We start from the raw sequence: 18,988 nt of genomic DNA, 5'->3' as shown, positions 1-18,988 counted from the left end.
TTTTTCTGGTATCTTTAAAGGATTCCTAGATGAAGTTATGAAGAAATATGGCAGTTTAGTACCACTCTGTGAAAAAGATGTCATGGAAAGATTAAAAGAAGACTTTAATGAAGATTTTTCCCATAGGTGTGTAGCCATTTTTAAATTCTAAAGAACAAATTGCTCACATTGCTGCTGCATGTTCCACGTCTAACACCTAGCAGAAGAGAAGTCTCTTTGACATGACCTTAACGTTTTTTCTTTTTTTCTTTTCTCTTTCTACCTTTCCAATCCTTAGAAAAGCTTTTATCACCAGGGAAATCATGAAGTACCGGGAAAAACATCCCAAAACCTCCACTTGCAATTTCCGTGTCTTCTATAATAAGCACATGCTAGATATGGATGATTTGGCTACACTGGATGGCCAGAACTGGCTGAACGACCAGGTCAGAGCTGCTGGTGTTTATGTGCTTCCTTACCAGTTGTTTTTGGTTTTGTTTGTTTTTTTTAAAGCCCATTTATATTGGGGTATCACTTTATCACCTGCTGCATTATAGCCGGACTATCCTTCACACTTGAGAAGTGAAAGAAACAGTGAGCAGCTTTTACAAGGGCAGGTGCAGTAATAGTGGTTCCAAGTCTGCGAGACGGGAGGTGTCACAAGTTTCCTTTTGAAGAGATGGTGTTACACTGAGAAAATGGTGGCCACCTTTACAGGTGTTAGCATATTCCCCTACCCCCAAGCTTGAACAGATTGCAAGAGCAGTAGAGTGGAGCAACAGACTGTGTCCCTCAGCCAAAAACCCAAGAAGGTTGCAGCGCCCAGGGCATGCACCACTGAACTTAAGTGGAATTAAACTGCGTTTCAGATTGAGGCAGGCTTCAAGCAGCCAGTTACAGTCTCTCTCTGGGCCAACCACTATTAGTTCCAGAGCGCTTGTCCTTCAGAGCAAAATGTTACTGTCATTGCTCAGCTCCTTGTTGCAGCTGTGTGAAGTGCCCTGTATTTGACAGGAGCTTGTGAATTTGGGTTTTACAGTACTGTTCTGTTTGTGTTCAAGTATTTACTAACTTTTACAGGTAATTAACATGTATGGTGAACTCGTCATGGATGCAGTCCCTGAAAAGGTGAGGGCTTTTGTTATGATGCAGATGTACCTAATGAGGTACTGAGAGGGAAGGGTGAAACATTGCTGTTTCATACAGAGAACAGAGATTTTAGCTCAGTGATGTTCTGAGTGGTTCCATTATAATTTGTTGCTATTTGCTGCTCAAATTTTCTTCCTTTCCTGTACTAAAATACAGTTTTCAGTGCTGTTGCTCTTGTTTCAGGAACTTACTTGATTAGCTCTGCAGGTGGTCTCTGTGGTGGCCTGATGTTGCTGAGGTACCTGTAGAAGACAGGTGCCCTGTGTTCACCCATCCCACTCTCCTTTCTCCCCTGGAGGTTTTTGCCCTCAGCTCATCTAGTTCTAAAGTGCTTTATCCATGCCCTTGCTCACCAGTCTGGTGTTTCAGCTGAAATTTCTGATGAAGATGGATTTCTGCTGAGATGACAAACCATGAATGGTAGCAGCTGAACCATGCACATGTGCTGCTTGCACTCACCCACCCGCCCACCTCGCAGCTGTGGGGGCCATAACAGCTCAAACTGCGTCAGCTGCCTGCCTGGTGAATGTGAATTGATGCAGAGCTGCTTGGTTCCTCGGCAGGACTCTTTGGTTTGTGCACCTTCAACAGAATGCTTACTGCTTTGCAACTGGAGTGTCTAACTTGGTGGCAGTTTGAAAAAAGGAGGAAAAAAAAAATCAGGAAAACACACACCCCCACACCCCCTCTGTGGCTAAATTTACAGCAGTGGCAATTATAAAAAGCCATCTGTTTATTAGTAGAGCTGAACAATTTTCAGGTGAGACCACAAAGAGAGAACCAAACAAAGCCCCCCCCCCTTTTTTTTTTTTTTTAGATGGGCTCTGCAGAATGTAGCTCTTAAAATCTTAAGGCTCAGAAGAAAGAGTGTTCTTGCTTTGATTGGTGGTGATGGTGATTCTTCATTAGTATTCTCTGTACTTCCTGAGTGTGTGCTAAGGTTGTGGTATTGGAGATTGTATCTGTTTGCTTGTGTCTGCTTTTTCTTCATAGTGCATAATTGAAATCCTCATGGGAGATTTTGTGCTGGTACCTCAGAAAGTAGTTTTGAAGTCTGTTGGCATAACTAATGGGTGTTAGGCTGTGTTTTCAGATGCTGAATTTTTGAACTTCTTTTTTCAAGTAATAATTCCAGCCCACTACCACCTCTACACTGGCAGAATTATTAAAAACAGATGTTGCAGATACCCATTGGTATTAATCTGTTCCTGTAATTGCAAGAAGCTAAGCATGGGGAATAATAGTGTTAACCTGGAGCTAAATAGGGGGCTTTAACATTTTTTTGCCACAAATATAGGTGTTTAGTTACAAGATGGATGTGCTATAACTTTAAAATGCTTTTAAATAGCAGGATTTTTATATTATTTTTTTCTTGGTGTGAAGCTGTTCATGCTAGGTGAATACAAATGACCATGTTGTTGGATTAAATCTCCTAACTGGTTTGATCTATTTTTCATATGAGAGCTTCCAGCAACTAAAACCAGAAGTTACTCCCTTCTTTACCACCTTGTCTTTGCCAGTCCAGTGTTGTCTTTTGATCCCTGTAAAGAACAACAAAACCTATAATTCCTTATCCTGGTATTTCTCCCCCAAGTCTGCCCCCAACAACAAAATTAAACATATCTATACCTGGAGATACAGAAGTATAAATAGAAATACTGCAGTAGCTCACATCATGATTGTAGGGAAACAAGGCTTGCTTTATTTGCTTGCTAATGAATAGCAGTAGTTTAGGCTTAGCAAAGCCTCTTTTGGTCCCTACTGGGGTTTTATTTCTAAACCTGCATTAAATATTGCCTCATTACAAGTTGTTTTGAATTAATTATGTTGGGGAAGGGGAATGACACTGCATGAAGATTTCTGTGCTCATTCTTCCTCTCTTTCTTTTCTAGGTTCATTTCTTTAACAGCTTTTTTCATAGACAGCTCGTAACCAAAGGATATAATGGGGTAAAACGATGGACTAAAAAGGTATCCTTTAACTCCCTGTGGTCAGTGCTCTGCTCTTTCTGGGCTGGGTTGGAGCTTTAACTGAAAACTGGGTTAAAACGTGTTATCTGCAAAGGAGCTATGCAGAATGAAAGGAGGTTCATAAAAATAGTAGAGTGGTAGTATTCAACTTAGTATGATTATGTTGTGAAAATATTCTTTAAATGGCTTCATCTTCAGTGCTAGGTTATCTCTGTGTATGTTCATGCAAGCTGTTAATTCAGCTGCAAGAAATGTCTCATAGTGCTGCTGACAGTGCCAGGTACACTAATCCACAGGAGAGCAGACTTAATTCTGCTTCTTCCTTTTATCTCAAACCAGGACTGTTTGGTAAAATCAAATTGTTACTCTGAACACTTACAGGTACTAGAAAGCAGAAATTAGAGACCTGTAGTTAATAAGCTGAACTCTTGTTCATGTGACAAAATTCACCTTGCTTTCAAGGAGCCATGCTGGATCAGGAGTTGTAATATTTTCTGAGGTAGCTAATACAAAGACCAGTGCTCTCTTTTGGGTGGGGTTTTTTTTTTCCCTGTGAACATTTGTCCTTTCTAATACAGGAGATGAGGCAAGACTAATCAAGGGCCATGTTTGAATGTATGATCTTTCTGCAGAAGCACTTAAATAGCACACGTCTGTGAAATGCTAGAGATGAACTCATTATCCAAATATAAAATCTGTTCCTATAATTTATTAAAATCTCTTCAAAGAGAGACTGAGTATTGGTGCTTAATATTCCCAGATACTTTTTTTTTCCCCAATGTTCTTTTTCTCCTAAGTTTTGAAAAAAAAAAAACAACACCAAAAGTGAGGGTGGATTCTGGATTCCTGGTGCTGGTGAGGAGGGACCCCATGAGAGCAGGACAGTCATTCAGACATGCACTGAAATTCCTGAAGAGTCTCTAAAAAAAGGAACGAGAGCTAAGCACTGCTGCTTCATGCTGCAGTGTGCAGTTAAGGGCAACCTGTTTCTGCTTTTGAAATACACCCGAGTATTGCACCAGGCTTTATAAATGTGCTCTCCTGGGAGGCTGGAGCCTAGAAGGACATGCTCTTCTGCATCTAACTGCCGTGGTTTCAAAGCTCAAGTTTATGTCTGTCCCTTCTGGCCACCAATCAGCCTGGCACTCTTGCTCTGACCTGCTGGCACGTCAGCTAGCTGGCTCTGCACCGTCTCGCAAATGTAGGTTGCCAACGTTCTTTCTCTACCTCAGGTCATAACTAAAGACCCTTCCAGCTTTTGGCTGCCTCTTTCCACTCTTCTGCTACAGGTTTGCATGCCTGCAGCAATCCCACAAGAGTCACGTGAGGCCCCTTGAGTTTGGCATGGCTCTGCTATTGCTGGACATCACGGAAGATGCAGTTCATTTATCTTATTCCAGTTTTCCTTTGTGGTCTCAGCTTGCTGCTGGCTGACATCTCTTTGCTTCCCTCCAAGAATGATGGATTGTTGTGTAGCGAGCATGCTGTAATCTGGTCAGGAAGCAGTTTCTGCAGGTGGGAGCCGGGATTGTCCATGCTTGTGACAATCAAAGCACTGTTGTGAGCCAGGCTCAGCTGATAACCACTGTGAATGCTCAGACTTTTTTGTGTCTTTGGCTTCCTACTGTTACTCAAAAAATGGACTTTTCTTTCCTACCAGCAACCTGCCTTTACTGGTGGCGCAGCAATTACGTAGTGTTGGAATGGCACAGTGCTTAGGGGGAAAAAAACCAAACAGCCAGTGTAGAAATCTTCCCACAGGATGAATTAATTTAGATCAGCATTCTATTTTTGCATATTTTCTGGACTGTATCTCCAAAACCCCAGTAATTAGACACCCATTTTGAGAGGAGCTGGGAGAAAGAAAGATCATGAAAGGCCCTGGCTTGGCTGGCTTCCAGAAGCATAAGGGCTCATCTGCCACCCAGACACTGGGGGTGTTGTATCTGATCTAGCTGTTCTGTACGTTAGGACTTTCTCCTTTGTTTACTTGCCTGTGACCACAGTACATCTGCTACAGAGTTAAGTTCAAGAAAGGATGAATCTGTTATGCCTTCAGAGTGTCCTTTATTCTGCTCACCAAAGCATCATGCACTCCTCTGCCTTCCTCTGATGAGTTGCAGAGTCTGTGTTATGGCAGAGGGAGTCAATGTGCACCAGCTTGATGGTTTTGTAATGGGTGGTTTGTAATCACCACTGCTTCATCTGTCACCTATCCACGATGCAGCTCTGATGGAAATTGGTAGTGCTCAAGCTGCAGGAGTATTGTTACAGAAGGTCTGTAGCTAACCCAAATTGAAGCTCAGTGGTGTTACCGTCATTGCTTGGGAAATCAACACAGCTTTTAAGGTGCAACATGAGCAGGACTTTGCCACAAATATAGTGGTGACTAACTCTGCTATTGTATGGTGCTCTTTAGTCACTTTCTGGGCTGTAACTAGATTTTTGTACCTGCTAGTAAATTGTGAATGAGATAAACATGAAGAATGTAGTGAAAGAGTGGAGGGGGCAAAAGAACACTTCGATCAGGGGGTGCTGTAGAGGAGACTTAGATACCAAATGGGAATCTTGCCTTACTGCATTCTGCCTGTGGAATTCTCTCTAATGTATATTGTTCTTCTTGCCAGGTGGACTTGTTCAAAAAGACTCTTTTGTTAATTCCTATTCACCTGGAAGTCCACTGGTCCCTCATTACTGTGAACATCCCCAATCGAATTATTTCATTTTATGATTCCCAAGGCATTCATTTTAAGTTCTGTGTAGAGGTAAGTGATGGCTGTGTCTGCAACACTTGAGCTGTTGGAGGTTTTTAAACAAAACACACACCCTCCTTTTTCTTTTCAGCTTTAAACTTTAAATGCAGTGTGTCTGTTGTCCTGCCGTGTATGAAATGAGAATCAATTTGTCCTGCTGAGGAGTCTAAAGCACAGACCTCGAGGGTCACACCAGAGCTGGGAGTTGAGGTCAGATTGCCTATTGCCTAATTAGCCTGACCGTGTAATCGGCACACCTTTTGTGGCTCTGTCTTGTCGCTCCCACAAAGAGCAGGGGGCTCAAAGCCAAGTGCCAAAGGGAAGCAAACTAGCCAGGAAGAGAGTATGGCAGTTCTTCAACCTGCTGAGGGACTTGTGTTTAGGAAATATCAAATTGTGGTCCTTTTGGGGGGAGTTTGCCTGCGTGAGAGAACAGGACTGAAGATGCTGTAGTGCTGCCCAGCGGGGTTTATGTGTTACTCTGCTGTTAAGTGTGTTGCCTTTTTCCTCCATCTGCTTTGGTACAGGGTGTGTACCTCTGATTATAACCCAGCAACCTTTCAAAGCTGCAGCTTGGACAGTGGAGTTAAATTATCAGTCTTCCTGGTAAAAAAGCAGCCAGAAAATTTTTGCTGGAACTAGCAAATTGTAATGACCCTCTTACAAAAGCTAATTTTGTCAACTTAATTGCTTGCTTGATGCAGTAGCCCTTTACTTTTAACTGTGTGTAGTTGTTGGCTTACAGAAGAGTAGTAATTATTGTACCCAGGAGAGTTCCCGGCTAGGACTTCTGAATGAAGATACCATTTTTCTGCTGGTGTTTGCTGAGGATGAAGCTAATGTTTGTTCTGGGAGCAAGAGACCTCATGCTCTCCAGCTCCTGAACTTGCAGCATAAACCTAGGATCCCTCTCAGCAGCCCTAGTCTCTCCTGCAGTCTTACTAAGTGGCCTCTCCCATCTTGCTCCAGGCAAGGCATTTGCACTTAAATTCTTGCCCTCTGTAGGGGAAGGAGGGCCAATACCCAAAACTGTGCCGTGATCCACCCACTGAGGTGAATGTTAGTGTGCTAGAGCGTGTTTAAATTGTGCTATAAACCAGCAGCCTGTTTACAGAGAAGTAGAAGGATTTGCTTAACCCAAGACCATGGGCTCATTTATCTTCCTTCCTTCTCTTAGCTTGTGTCAGACTATTTTTTCCTGTATGTCACTAAAACTCTCCCTGGAGCTTTGTTGATTAGCTGCAGAACTGAGAGCGTCGTGTATTGAGATTCAGGCAGGAAAATGTCATCATGCCGAGTGTAAGGGTTTTGGTGTCAGCCAAGTAAGCTGGAAGGGACCACATGCCAGACTGTGCTTTGTCTCTCTGCATGTCTGGGGGCACTCTGACTCTGAGTGCCACAGCTGGTCTGGTATTAAGTATACCAGTGTCTTATGAGGCTGAGGGGTGTTAAAGCTCCCCTTAATAGAACAAAGTGAGTCTTGGTGGTAAAAGGTGCAGTACCCACGACAGTTCATTTCTTTACCTTTAGATCTGAGCTCAGCTCCTAATACTTAAATCACTTGAAATTTGTCCTCACTGTCAAAAGGATACCAGCAAGCATGTCAATGTCTCTCTCTTGTTGTTTAGCTGGTGAATAATAACAGCTACTTTTTTCCCTTTCCTTTTTGAAGAACATTCAAAAGTATTTGCTGACTGAAGCAAAAGAGAAGAATCGCCCTGAGTTTCTTCAGGGTTGGCAGACTGCTGTGACAAAGGTAAATGGCAGCACTTTGAGCCCTGGAGTCTGACTTTCTGGGAGATTCTAGGGGACTGCATCTAAACCTATGTATTTGTACAAGTACTGAATTCTTTTATGCTGACCACATGGAGGGTGCTAGAAATGACACAAGTGGTTACACGTGGCAGTCAGAGCTGTCGCTCGTTTAGCTCCCACTAGGTTTCTCATACTTTCTGCAGCTGACTGATCTGAGACTAATCTCTGGACAGTTAAATACATGTGCAGCAAAACCTGTAGATGGCACAAGGTCAAGTGCTAAATGTGCTGGAGACTCAGCTTCCTCAATTCTGTCAAAAGGACTGTGCTGACCTGTGCCAAATGGATGGGATTTGGTGAGGAAGTGAACAGGCTGATGCTGCTACTGCCTATATTTCATATTTGCTATGGATAAAGGGCTTTGGTCTCCAGGGCTGTTTGTGGCACATTGCATTTGATCACAAGTAAACAAAGTCTGGCAACAATAAAAAGGAATAACTCGTGTGTAGTGTAAATGAGGGAATGTGTGATTTGCGTAGCCGTCCCATAATGGCTTCAAAGATATAAAACAGGTCATTGCACACCACACATACTCCCAGCAGCTCCCTTCTCACACAGATTTATTTTTAGAAGCTGATACAATGATGAAATGATTCCTCTCTGTGCTCATGCTCACCCTGTGCAGTCAGAGTTTGTCCTGTGTTCTGTGAGGTCAGACGATCAGGGAGTTGAGGAGAAAAGGACCTTTTCTCTTTGATTGCCAATGGCATAGCAGCACTAGTGAGTGGGACTTGTTAGCTCCACATACCAAAATTGAGCACGTTTGAAGAAACAACAAAGGTTGAAAGTTATCATTTAAGAGACTGTTTTGCACACTCTTGTTGCTTGACAATGTACCACTCTTCATATTCTTCAAGACCCTTTGACGTGGCTGTGGTAGGAGAGCCACTGCTGGTAGCTTGGGTGCTGAGAATAATCTTACTCTAGGCCTGCATGACTTTGCTGATATAGTTTGGTGCTGTGTAAAGCAGATAATGCTGTACAAACATTTATTTAAACTAATTGAGAAGCTGTTCTGTGCAGGTCAGTGAAAGAAAATAAACTTGAAAGAAAGATTTGTAATTTGTTTTGTGTCCTACACTATATATTTTTCTAAATGTTAGATGTTATTCTAACAAGGTGTTGAGTGTCACCTTGCAAAAGTTGAGATCAGAGTAAGTAATTACAGTTTCAGTTCCTACTGCTGCAGTCAGCTAGGTCTGAGAACAGGATACCCAATCGTTTCGCTTGAGTCTCCTTCTGGTCTTTAAGCAGGACTTGAGAGAATGAAAGGGTAAGTAAAGGTCTAACCTGTTCCTTCTTGTTTCTTTTCCTCCTAGTGCATTCCACAACAGAAAAATGACAGTGACTGTGGGGTTTTTGTGCTCCAGGTAAGAGTACTGCTTTTCCAAAGTCAGTAGCCTGTGTTGTTGGTGTAATGGATGTCCTGTTTTTCAATCAAGACTTTTCCTTCTCCTCAGTACTGCAAGTGCCTCGCCTTAGACCAGCCTTTTCAGTTCTCCCAGGAAGATATGCCCCGAGTGAGAAAAAGGATTTACAAGGAGCTGTGTGAACGCCAGCTAATAGACTAATAAAATGCAGCCAACCTAATTTCTCTGGCATTTCTGACAAGTTGCAGCTGGTGTTTGTGTACTTGAATTTCTGAAAACTTCCGTGAATTTTGAGCGATTCTCAGCTGAGTGGTGTGGCCACTGTTGTTACCTCAATTTTTTTGACAAGCTCTTTAGCTGGCAGAGTATAATAGAGCTGCCATAAAATATTCTTTATGTCAGTTTGGTTCTCTTATGTTCTTTCCTGTATTTAATATTTATTATTTCAGCATGCATATAGGCAAAGCATGCAACTAAAACCATAAAACTGTAGATTTGGTGCACCTTTGAGATGTAGCTAGAAATGACAAATACAGGTGATTCTTGTCTGGAAACATAAAGATGCATGATATGTTTTCTGATGCAATAATGCTTTGAATGTATCAACCACAAAAATCAGTTACAGAAAAAGAACAGCTCAACCCTATTTGATAGCTCCATTGTCCCTGTTGTGACTGTATGATAATGAATCACCACTTTTTAGGGTGGCTAAAAATCATTTACAGATTTAATTTGTGGAGACCCCTTTTTGCTAATAAAGTTTGTTCTGTTAACATTTATCCAACTGTCATGATCAGCCTGTCCCTATAGATAAAAAGCAGCCTTTGCACAAATAAAGCTTCAGCACTTGTCTGTGTAATAAAAAGTACAAAGGTGTTCAGTCAGATTGATGGTCTGTTCCTATATGCTGCAGAAATCTCCATGATGTGTTTATTAAGGACAAATATAAAGCTGACCCTGAAGAGTCACAGCTTAGATACTAAGATAAACTCCTTGGCTGTAACTGTTTAAATCTCAGACGGCTTTGGCTTGTTTTTCAAGTCCACAGTACACAGTGAAATGTACCATTTCAGCATCTCTCCTTTCAGCTCTGTCTTCAAATGAGCTCCCTTCAAGCTTGTCATGGTTAACCTCCCATTGGCTTTTGCCTTTGTTCAAATATAAATTAATTCATTTCTGCTGCATCTGCTGTTTGATTGTCTCAAGCATCCTTAGTAGTGTTTGCGTTCAGTAGCACCGAGGGGTCTGGTTGGGAATAATGGCACTTGTGGTGCGTGTCGTGCAAACACAGCAAGCTCATGTCCTGCTTCTCTGGAGGGCTGGGAGGCTGGGAGTCCACCACTGAACTTTGACCTGTTGCTGCACTGGGCAGGGATAAGTGAGAGTGGTGGATCTTGAGACTTCTGGGATTTTTGCCTTCATCTGTAAACTCTAATGTGCGCCTTGCTGAAGAGAGCTCCTTTTGTTTGAAGAGGTTGTTGCATAGGTCTGCTACACCAGCAAATGTCTTCTTTGTGTTTTTCTGCCAGAGAAAGGAGTGACCCCAGAGGAAAACTATGTTCAGTGGTAAACATCATCTGTTGCACAGCTTCACTCTGTCCATAGCCCTGCCTTCTGGTGGAGGAAAACCACTTTGACTTTCCTGTCTTGCAAATTAATTCAGGCTTGAGCTGAGCCAGGTGCAAATCCCTCCTAGATTACAGGAGAGAGCAAAGAGAAGTGAGGGAGCACCAAGCCCAGTCAGGCCAGGAGATGGAAGCGTGTGTTGTGCTAGAGGTCTGCAGTATCCTTGTGCATTCCCTCTTCCCCTTTTTGGCAGCTGGCAAGGGCTGGCTTCATTTAGCAAGAAAAGGCCTTAAGCACTTGGTTGGATGATTTAAATAAGGACCTTAAGACCCAGAGTGGCTAAATGTACATTTGCCCATTGTATGGTGCAGAGGGACCCCCACAAGGTGTGGTTTTCTGTTTCTCTGAAGTGTTGCTGATGTAAACAGCAGCACCTTGTTAGGGTAGTGACTGTGAGCAGTAGGGGGTGACTTCCATGAAAATTTAAACTTGGGATGTAGCTTCTCATGCGCCAGGGTAGAAGATGTCAGTCAGTGCTGCTTTTTGTTTTCTCTCTTCACTGCTCTCACATGAATGGTCCAAATGCTGCCATGCTGAACCAGTCCAGGTTAAAACTGACTCAGCAAAAAGATTGGTCTTAAGCCAGAAGATAGAGTTCTTCTCACCTCAGTGTGACTTGTCACTGAATGTATATACCAGCATGACCAAAGAGGGAGAGTTGGGTGGCCAGGAAGAGACATGAAAGCAGTGCCAGCTTTGGAAACCTGGAAATGAAGCTATATTCTCAAGCATGACTCCCTGCAGGAAAGGAGTGAAAGAGAGAAAGGGAAGCTGCATAAAGAGGTTGCCTTTATTTGCAGAATTTAAGCTATTTATTGAGGAAGCTTGAAAGGTGTGCTGTGACAGTCTGCTAGCGGCGGAGACTTAGTACTTCCAAGGAAGGCCCTTATTTTTTGTGAGAAGTTGCTTCGTTGATGGCTATTTTTCATTGCATAGGGATGTGCTGGAGCACTGGACCGTAGGTAGTCCTTTCCTGAAACTTGGTGCCTACTCTTGGTTGGTAGAAAACCATCTTCCTCTGTGTGAGAGGTTGGGAGGAGACCTCAATGATGATCCCTTTCTTGGTGGCATCAGTAGAAGCGCAGCGTTCCTGTGAACTTCGTGTGGAAGGAGAACAGGGATGCTTTGAAGGAAGGGCATGTGTGTACCAGATCATTGGAGGGGAAGGGGCTTGCGTTTGAGTCTGTTGTCTCGTGAACTGGGGAACAGGGTGGGGAAAGATGCATGTTGGAAAGTACTTCTTCTGTGCTTTCTTGTCATCTAGCGGTTTGCTGACAAGTGTTCCAGTTGGTTATGGGGCAGTACAGAGGAGTTGCACTTGAGTCTCCAGCTGTGAACACACCAGTGAGAGGCCTCTGAAAAAAAAAAAAGGGGGGGGGGGGGGGGGGGGGGGGGGGGGGAGAGAGAGAGAGAGGGGAAATTGAAAACAGAGCTAATGTAAGCAAAGTATGTTGGTGCAGGGTTGAAATTAATCACAGGCAGTCAGAATCTCAGGCTCTGTAATGGTGTATCCTGTGAAACTGGACTAATTAACTCCTCCTTGAGAATGTCTTTGATGCCTCAAAGGAGATGGACTCCATAATCTGTAGTCGTTTTACCAGTTCTTAAAACATTCAGAACTATGCAGAGTGTTTTTATTGTGAGAGGCACATTTATGTGGATGTAGTTCTGGCTGTTAGGAATGGCATTAATGCCATCTTCAGAATTTCATAAATCACTCTGAACTGGTTTGGCTGATGCTTAAATTTCACGACTTGTTCCGAGGAGATTTTCTCACTCTGCTGATTTATACAAATGGTCCCAGACCCAGTGAAACCTCCATCTTGTGTGTGTGACAAATTTAAGCTACCTGAGTTGTAATAAACCTTAAATACAATTGGACAGAAGTTAGTAGTTCCCATTTTTGTTTGTTTTGTACTTTAAAATGACTCTGCAGCTGATATAAATCTAAACAAACAAAAATATGCAGAATGTGGCCTTGGTTCTGCAAGGTAAGTAAAGAGATGCCTATTGCTGAGCTGTTGGATGTTTGCAGGAGGGAGACTGGACCCTTGTGCTTTCTAATGCACTGGTGCTCTGTTCTTACCTAGCCCTCTTGAGTGTGAAAGTGATACTTTGAACACTTCACTTGCACTGGTTACTACACCAGATAGGCTTGCTATGAGTTACTGGCTTGTGTTGAATCTCTAGCATAATGCTTAACTTGTCTTTACTTCCTCAGAGTTTTGTTTGGCTTCATATAGTGTAGCACTGACCCAAGCTGATGTGAAAATGTAAGCCTCAGGAAGCAGCATACACTTAACTCCACCAAGCAGCAACTGTGTTTTGTGGGTGTGTTCTTGCATCAAATGAAGTCCGTGCTCCTGTGAAGCAATAAACCCGAGTTTTGCCATAAACCCTATTTTCTTTCAGCAGTTTGGTTTCATTTTAATTTTAAAGGCAGCTGATGTGATGTTTGAGGGAGTGTTTGTAGCAGCTTGTTTTGGAATCTGTGATACTAGGGGAAGCCTCTCCAGCTGATTAGTTCAATAACTCTGAACCGTGCGCTAATGATGCTCTCTGTTCCGTAGCAGCACAGTGATAAAACTTGCTGTGGTTTGAGCTGTGACAATCTAACAAGATTTGAGGTGTCACATACTGCATAAATAAGGGTGCATAAACGTTTTCTACTATTTAAAAAACACAAATCTGTCAACAGAACAGGTAGGATTTAGGTTGCTTTTCTAGATCAAACTAGATTAATTTCCCCCTTTTGTACTGCTTGTTGATTTAGCAGTGTAACGAAAGAGTTAAATCTCCTCTTTGCCAAATTTTACAGAGCTGTACAGCTTGTGAATTTGTGATAATGGGGGGAATGAAGGCTGAGAAAATGTCTCTTTAAGCTATTAATCATGAGACTGGCAACATCATTGTCTTTATTACATTCATAATTTAAAAATCCTATCATGGAGGAGGGAACATGGATGCTTGTTAAATATATTCTTCAGTGGAAAGTACTAAGAAATCAGATCATTAAAGTATAGAATCATAAAAGACACTAGAGCCTTGCCAGGAACAATAATTACTATTTATATGTAATAGGCACTGGGAGGGAAAGAGATGAGTCTGGTTTGCTTGTGCCTGAACTTAATGGATTTTATGAGTAACCAACTAGAAGGATTTGGGGATTGAATTTCGTTTTCACCGTATGTAATATTACAAACTGTAGAGCTAAAAACTGCTGCTGAGTGAAATATCTTGAGAAATCAACTGATTTCTTGTCTCAGCACAAGCAAGCAGAACGTATGCAAAGCAGCTTCACCTCCTGCCTGAAATTCTGATGAGTTCTTAATTCGAATTCTTGGTATCAATACAGGTTGGGGGATGATGTGATTGAGAGCAGCCCTGTGGAGAAGGACTCAGGGGTACTGGTGGATGAAGAGCTGGCCATGAGCCAGCAATGTGTACTTGCAGCCCGGAAGGCCAATTTTATCCTAGGCTATGTCAAAAAAACCCCATGGCCCACAGGTTGAGGGAGGTGATTCTGCTGCTCTGCTCTGGTGAGACATTACCTAGACTACTGCATCCAGCTCTGGAGCCTTTGGCACATGAGGGACATTAACCTGTTGAAAAGGGTCCAGAGGAGGTCCACAGAAATGCTCCTATGGCTTGAGCACCACTCCTATGGGGACAGGCTGAGAGAGTTGGGGCTGTTCAACCTAGAGAAGGCTGTGGCAGGACCTTATTGTGGCCTTTCAGTACTTAAAGGGGGGACCTATAACAGATGAGGACAGTCTTTTTAGCAGGGTCTGTTGCAACAGGACAAGGGGTGATGCAGACTAGGTAGAAGGAAGAAATTTTTTTCAATGAGGGTGGTGAAATACTGGCACAGGTTGTGTGCAGAGAGGTAGTATTAGCCCCATCCCTAGGAATTTCAAGGTCAGGTTGGACAGGTTGAAGATGTCTGTACTCACTGCAGCAAGCAGTTGGACTAGATGACCTTTAAAGGTCCTTTCCTACCTAAAGCATTCTATGATTCTTGTTTGATTTCAGGACTCCTGGCAACCCGTCTCTCCTAACGTGGAACTTTGAGGTTGCAGACTTCACTGATCACTTAGGTTAGCTGAGATTCTTTATGGGCAGCTTCAGGAAGTGGCTGAGAGGAGAAGGGATCAAGAATGCATTGGGGAATGTTTGCACCACCTTGGGATTAAATATGTTGTGGGTGGAAGGGTAGGGGGGAAACTGAGCTGTAAATAAGATGTATTTGACTGGGTAATTTGGGTCAGGTTATGTTTATGGTACACAAGCTTGATACAGACAAGGAACCATCTTGTTTGTGGAAACCTTTGGAATGAGTGGGAGCAAAATGTGGGGAAGAGCTGCCTTCTGGGGGGACAATTGCTCTGCTGTGCACACAGGGATGCTATGCCTTGTTTCAAGCCTGTGAATTTTAGATCAACTTAATGCAGGCAGGAACTGCAGCAAAGGAAGAAAATCCTTCCACAGTGCCGAGCTGCACATCACGTTTGTTTAGGACAGTGAAGGCTTGACAATTTATCCTCGGCATCTCTGACAGCTCCAGCCTATTGAAAAGCAGACAAGCGTGCTTCTGCTCCACCACAAACAGCAGGGCTGCCCAAAGGCTCTCGCAGATTGAGTTGATTCCAGCTCACCTTTCTGTTCCTGCCTTCTTTGGGCTTTAAGGGTTGAGGGATTTCTGGTTTTTAAAGAAGTCTGAAGCACAGAGAAGTTTTAAGGTGTGTCTTCAATAAATATATTCCCTTCCCATTCATGGAGCTTGTCTTTGGAAATCTGCTCTCAGGTTTGCATACTGAAGTGTTTCTGTTTCCCATGCAATTAGTATGAGGTGACAATCTTTAATTGCTGCTATTAATGGGCAGGAGACTTTTCAGGGCTTTGGCAGCTTTGTCCTCAGGTGGATCACACTTCAGATGAGTGCTTTTGGTTTTGGTTTGGTTTTTTTTTTTCCTTTAGAACATAAATGCAGCAAAAAACTTAAGGATAATGACATGCAGTGCCTTAAACTTGTGTCCACTTAGGATTCTTGCAGGCATTTGATTGTCTCCAGGCAGGATGCACAGGCTGTAGAAGGTACCAGGACTTATTTTGAGGGGATCAGCCCTACTTAGAGTTCAGTTCCCAAAATAGCTACTGGATCGTTTTACCACAACTGAGCACGTAGATCCTGGTGAAGTTCTTGGCAGAGCTGCAAGTCATGGTCTTTTCCCATGGCTGTGGGGGTACCCCGGGTGCAGCCTGAGTCAGATGGTTCTTCCTGGGGTACTTTTTGACCGCCAGATGTCACACAAGGACCATCAGAGTAGCTTGTGCTGCTGCACACTCCAACTCCCTGCTTATGGATTGACCAAGCCATGGTGTCTTCTGGTTGCGTGTCGCTTGCCACGTTGGTTATCTTCTCACACGTTTCTCAGCAAAGTCTGCACCACACTTGCAAAAAGAATGTGTGTGTTAAACCAACCCACTCCCCCCACACACCCACCCCTCTTCCACCCACATTCAAACCCACTGAAAGTCCTTCTGTATCAAATGTGTAAGTGCTTGGCTCCGGCACAGTTACTCCAGAGTCCCATCAATTTTACAAATTGGCCGAAGCATTTCTTGATGGAGAAGTCTTGCATACCAGAAATCTTTGGTCTGATCAAACTGCTGTGCTACCATAGATCATGGCTGTTATTTTTATAACTGTATTACCATGGCAAATGCTGGGGTAAGGGGGAGAAACCACATCAGTAGTAATTTCTGTCTGATTTGTGGTCATGTGCTTATAACTTGACATGGTTTTGCAAATAACTAAACAAAACCAGGAATTCATTTGAGAGGTGGGGGAACAGAGTTCCAAAAACGCTGCTGCATCGAGTGTCTTGTGTGGAGAGTCTGACTTGCTCACGACTTGGATCTTTTAATGGAAAATGCTTTAGAGCAGGAATGAGAACCGATTGCCCTCTGTTAGGCAGTTGAAGCTGTGCCGTGGCTGTCAGCCACCACTGAATGCTGTGACAGCCTCTGGGCCATGAATTGTTTGGATTTTTTTATTTAATTGCTGGTGTTTGCTCGGTCTTCACCCTAAATTTAGTAACATTTAGTGCTGCTTATTCTCTGCAATACCTTTCTGAGTTCCCATATAATCCGATCTCTAATTTTAAAGCCATCCGTCATTTTTGAGCTGTATATTTTCCAGCTTTAAAAGGTCTTGTTGAAGGCAAATTTAAATGCAGGGCCTACTGAAAAGGCATTTTTCTTTAAATTATTCATTGGTTAAAATGCCTTTGAACTCGTGTTTGTGTAGCTGGTGAGACACAGGGGTGGGAGGAGTGGAGATGATGGGATACCTGGTTAGTCCTTGCACCGATGCCATCCAGATGGTTTGCCGAGCCCGACGGCAGCAGTGGGAGCTTCCTGTATCGACCCCTCACCCTGGGACCGGCCTTTGAGCTGTCTGCTGTCTGCCGCATGCTGTCCTGTTCACTAGGTGGCATCACTTCCTAGTCTAAAAGCTTCTAAATACTTTGTTAATTATGCTAATCCACGAGGTGGACTGAAAGTGAACTGCACTGAGATAGCTTTGCCTTTCTATCAGCTTTGTTCTGTCTGCTGATGAGTTTGCTTGGGTTGACCTGCAGCATCCTCATCCCTGTTTTTGAGGTTCTGGGTGTAGGGAGGGCTTTGGCTTGCAAAACTGCAAAGAGCCCATTGGAATAATACTGAACATAGTGACCTTGCTGTTGCTAGCCAGCTCTGGGGTCCCAAGTCCACCAGTCATTGCCCACCTCAAGTTACTAATCTGGTTTATTGTCTTTGCTAAAAAACATTAATGTTTGAGCAGGGTTGGGGAAGTCTTGCTTGTCTAGAGTGGGAGTCAAGTGGGGATCCTTTCCAACATCTGACCAACCATGGAGGTGCTAGGAGAGCAAGGTGCTCTGGACAGTAGTGAACTACTACAGTTGCTGGGGTGTTTTGATGGAAATTTGTTCCTTTGTTTCCCCTGTAGCCCTGTTGGTTTATATTCTTCTGCTCTTACTTGCTTGCCTTCCTTCCTTCTCCTCTTAGCATTAATGATCAGTCAATTAAGGGCTGAAATGTAGTGGATTTAAGATTCTTTTCTGTTGCAAATGGGAATTAATCGGAGCCTTTGCTAATCTTCAAAACAAGGAGAGAAATTTTGGCTCTACAGTCCCATTTTAATACCAGACATATCAAGGAGAAAGACATCAAGGTCTCTGTATGGTGTAGCTCTCACCTTGGTAGATACCACTTGTTTGAATTTGCAGGGACCTGCTGGGCCAAGAACTCCCAAACCCTCTGGAGGGGTCAGTTCAAAGCATGGCGAAGAGCAGGGTGCTGCTCTCCGAGGATGGTGGTACTGCCACTTCCCAGCTACATAAGCACCTTCCAGCCCAACATTTCAAGAGCGCTTCTAGCTTGCGGTATTGATGCTCTCGTCTCGCCGCAAACTGTGAAGGTGTAACATCTGAGTGAAGACCTCCTGCTCAGTTCTGAGTTGAGCTGGCCAGTCATGTCTTGCCTGATGCTGGAGCCATACTGGGCTCAAGCATACCCATGCACTGCTCTGATGAAAAGACAAGACAGAGTAGTTTTTTGAGCGTGGCTTTTCATGAACGAGCCAGATAAAAATAAATGTAAATGGAAGATCCTGTTTCTCATGTGTATTTTATTAAAAACTACAGAGTTGTTCATTCTTGCTGCGTAGTATAATTGCTAAAACATGATTTGTAACCAAATATAGCTGTTTGCATTAAATGTGGCACTACTTCTTCCTAGGGAGGATGATATGGGAAAGGAATGCTCATTTAAACAATTACATGGCTCAGTTTTTGTGTTCAAGGGCTTCGCTTTTTCACTTTTAAAAGAGTGAATGGAACCTTCAGATGCTTTTTTAGCTTGAATTTGTTGAGCTGCTCTTGGCTGAAGAATGGTATGCAATTAAAATAAACAATTTACTTTTAAAACTGGCTAAATACAGAAATGGAGCTTGTCAAACCACGTTTTGCATTTCCAAGTGATTGAGTAAAAGGTGATGTGCATGACAGATTCTGGTCACAACAGGACCATGACTCCTTTCATCAGGTGTCCAGGGCCTCTACAGCCATGGAGAGGATGTGCAAAAGTCACTTCTGAGAGATGTTAACTGGTTTAGTACCTACAGCTTTGTGAAATTGTTTGTGGCTTTTTTTTCTATGACATTCTAGAATTTGTAGCTCTTACCTCAAGAGTTAAATTTGCTGGGTGAGCAAGGATGGGAAGACTCCCTGGTTTCCTGGTTCCTTCAGTGTGCCCAGGTGGC

At 43.2% G+C, this 18,988-nt stretch overlaps 1 protein-coding gene across 4 annotated transcripts in view; it reads left to right on the top strand.

The window, feature by feature from the left end:
• Window positions 1–18,988, top strand: part of SENP5 (SUMO specific peptidase 5) — a 42,393-nt gene that overhangs the window by 11,511 nt on the left and 11,894 nt on the right. For 3 of the 4 annotated variants that reach the window (XM_054166945.1, XM_054166947.1, XM_054166946.1), the window contains exons 3-10: window positions 21–126; window positions 278–425; window positions 1,060–1,107; window positions 3,021–3,098; window positions 5,726–5,863; window positions 7,524–7,607; window positions 8,986–9,036; window positions 9,127–9,815. In XM_054166945.1, coding sequence (XP_054022920.1) covers window positions 21–126; window positions 278–425; window positions 1,060–1,107; window positions 3,021–3,098; window positions 5,726–5,863; window positions 7,524–7,607; window positions 8,986–9,036; window positions 9,127–9,237 — 764 coding nt within the window. In that variant the 3' untranslated portion in view covers window positions 9,238–9,815. Of the gene's footprint in view, window positions 1–20; window positions 127–277; window positions 426–1,059; window positions 1,108–3,020; window positions 3,099–5,725; window positions 5,864–7,523; window positions 7,608–8,985; window positions 9,037–9,126; window positions 9,816–18,988 lie in introns of those variants that run through there. The other variant, XM_054166948.1, reaches the window with a different exon arrangement.

Source organism: Dryobates pubescens, chromosome 13 (assembly GCF_014839835.1).
Source record: "Dryobates pubescens isolate bDryPub1 chromosome 13, bDryPub1.pri, whole genome shotgun sequence".
NCBI lineage: Eukaryota > Metazoa > Chordata > Aves > Piciformes > Picidae > Dryobates > Dryobates pubescens.
Note: the sequence above shows the minus strand (reverse complement) of the source record. Positions and strands in the feature narration are given on the sequence as shown.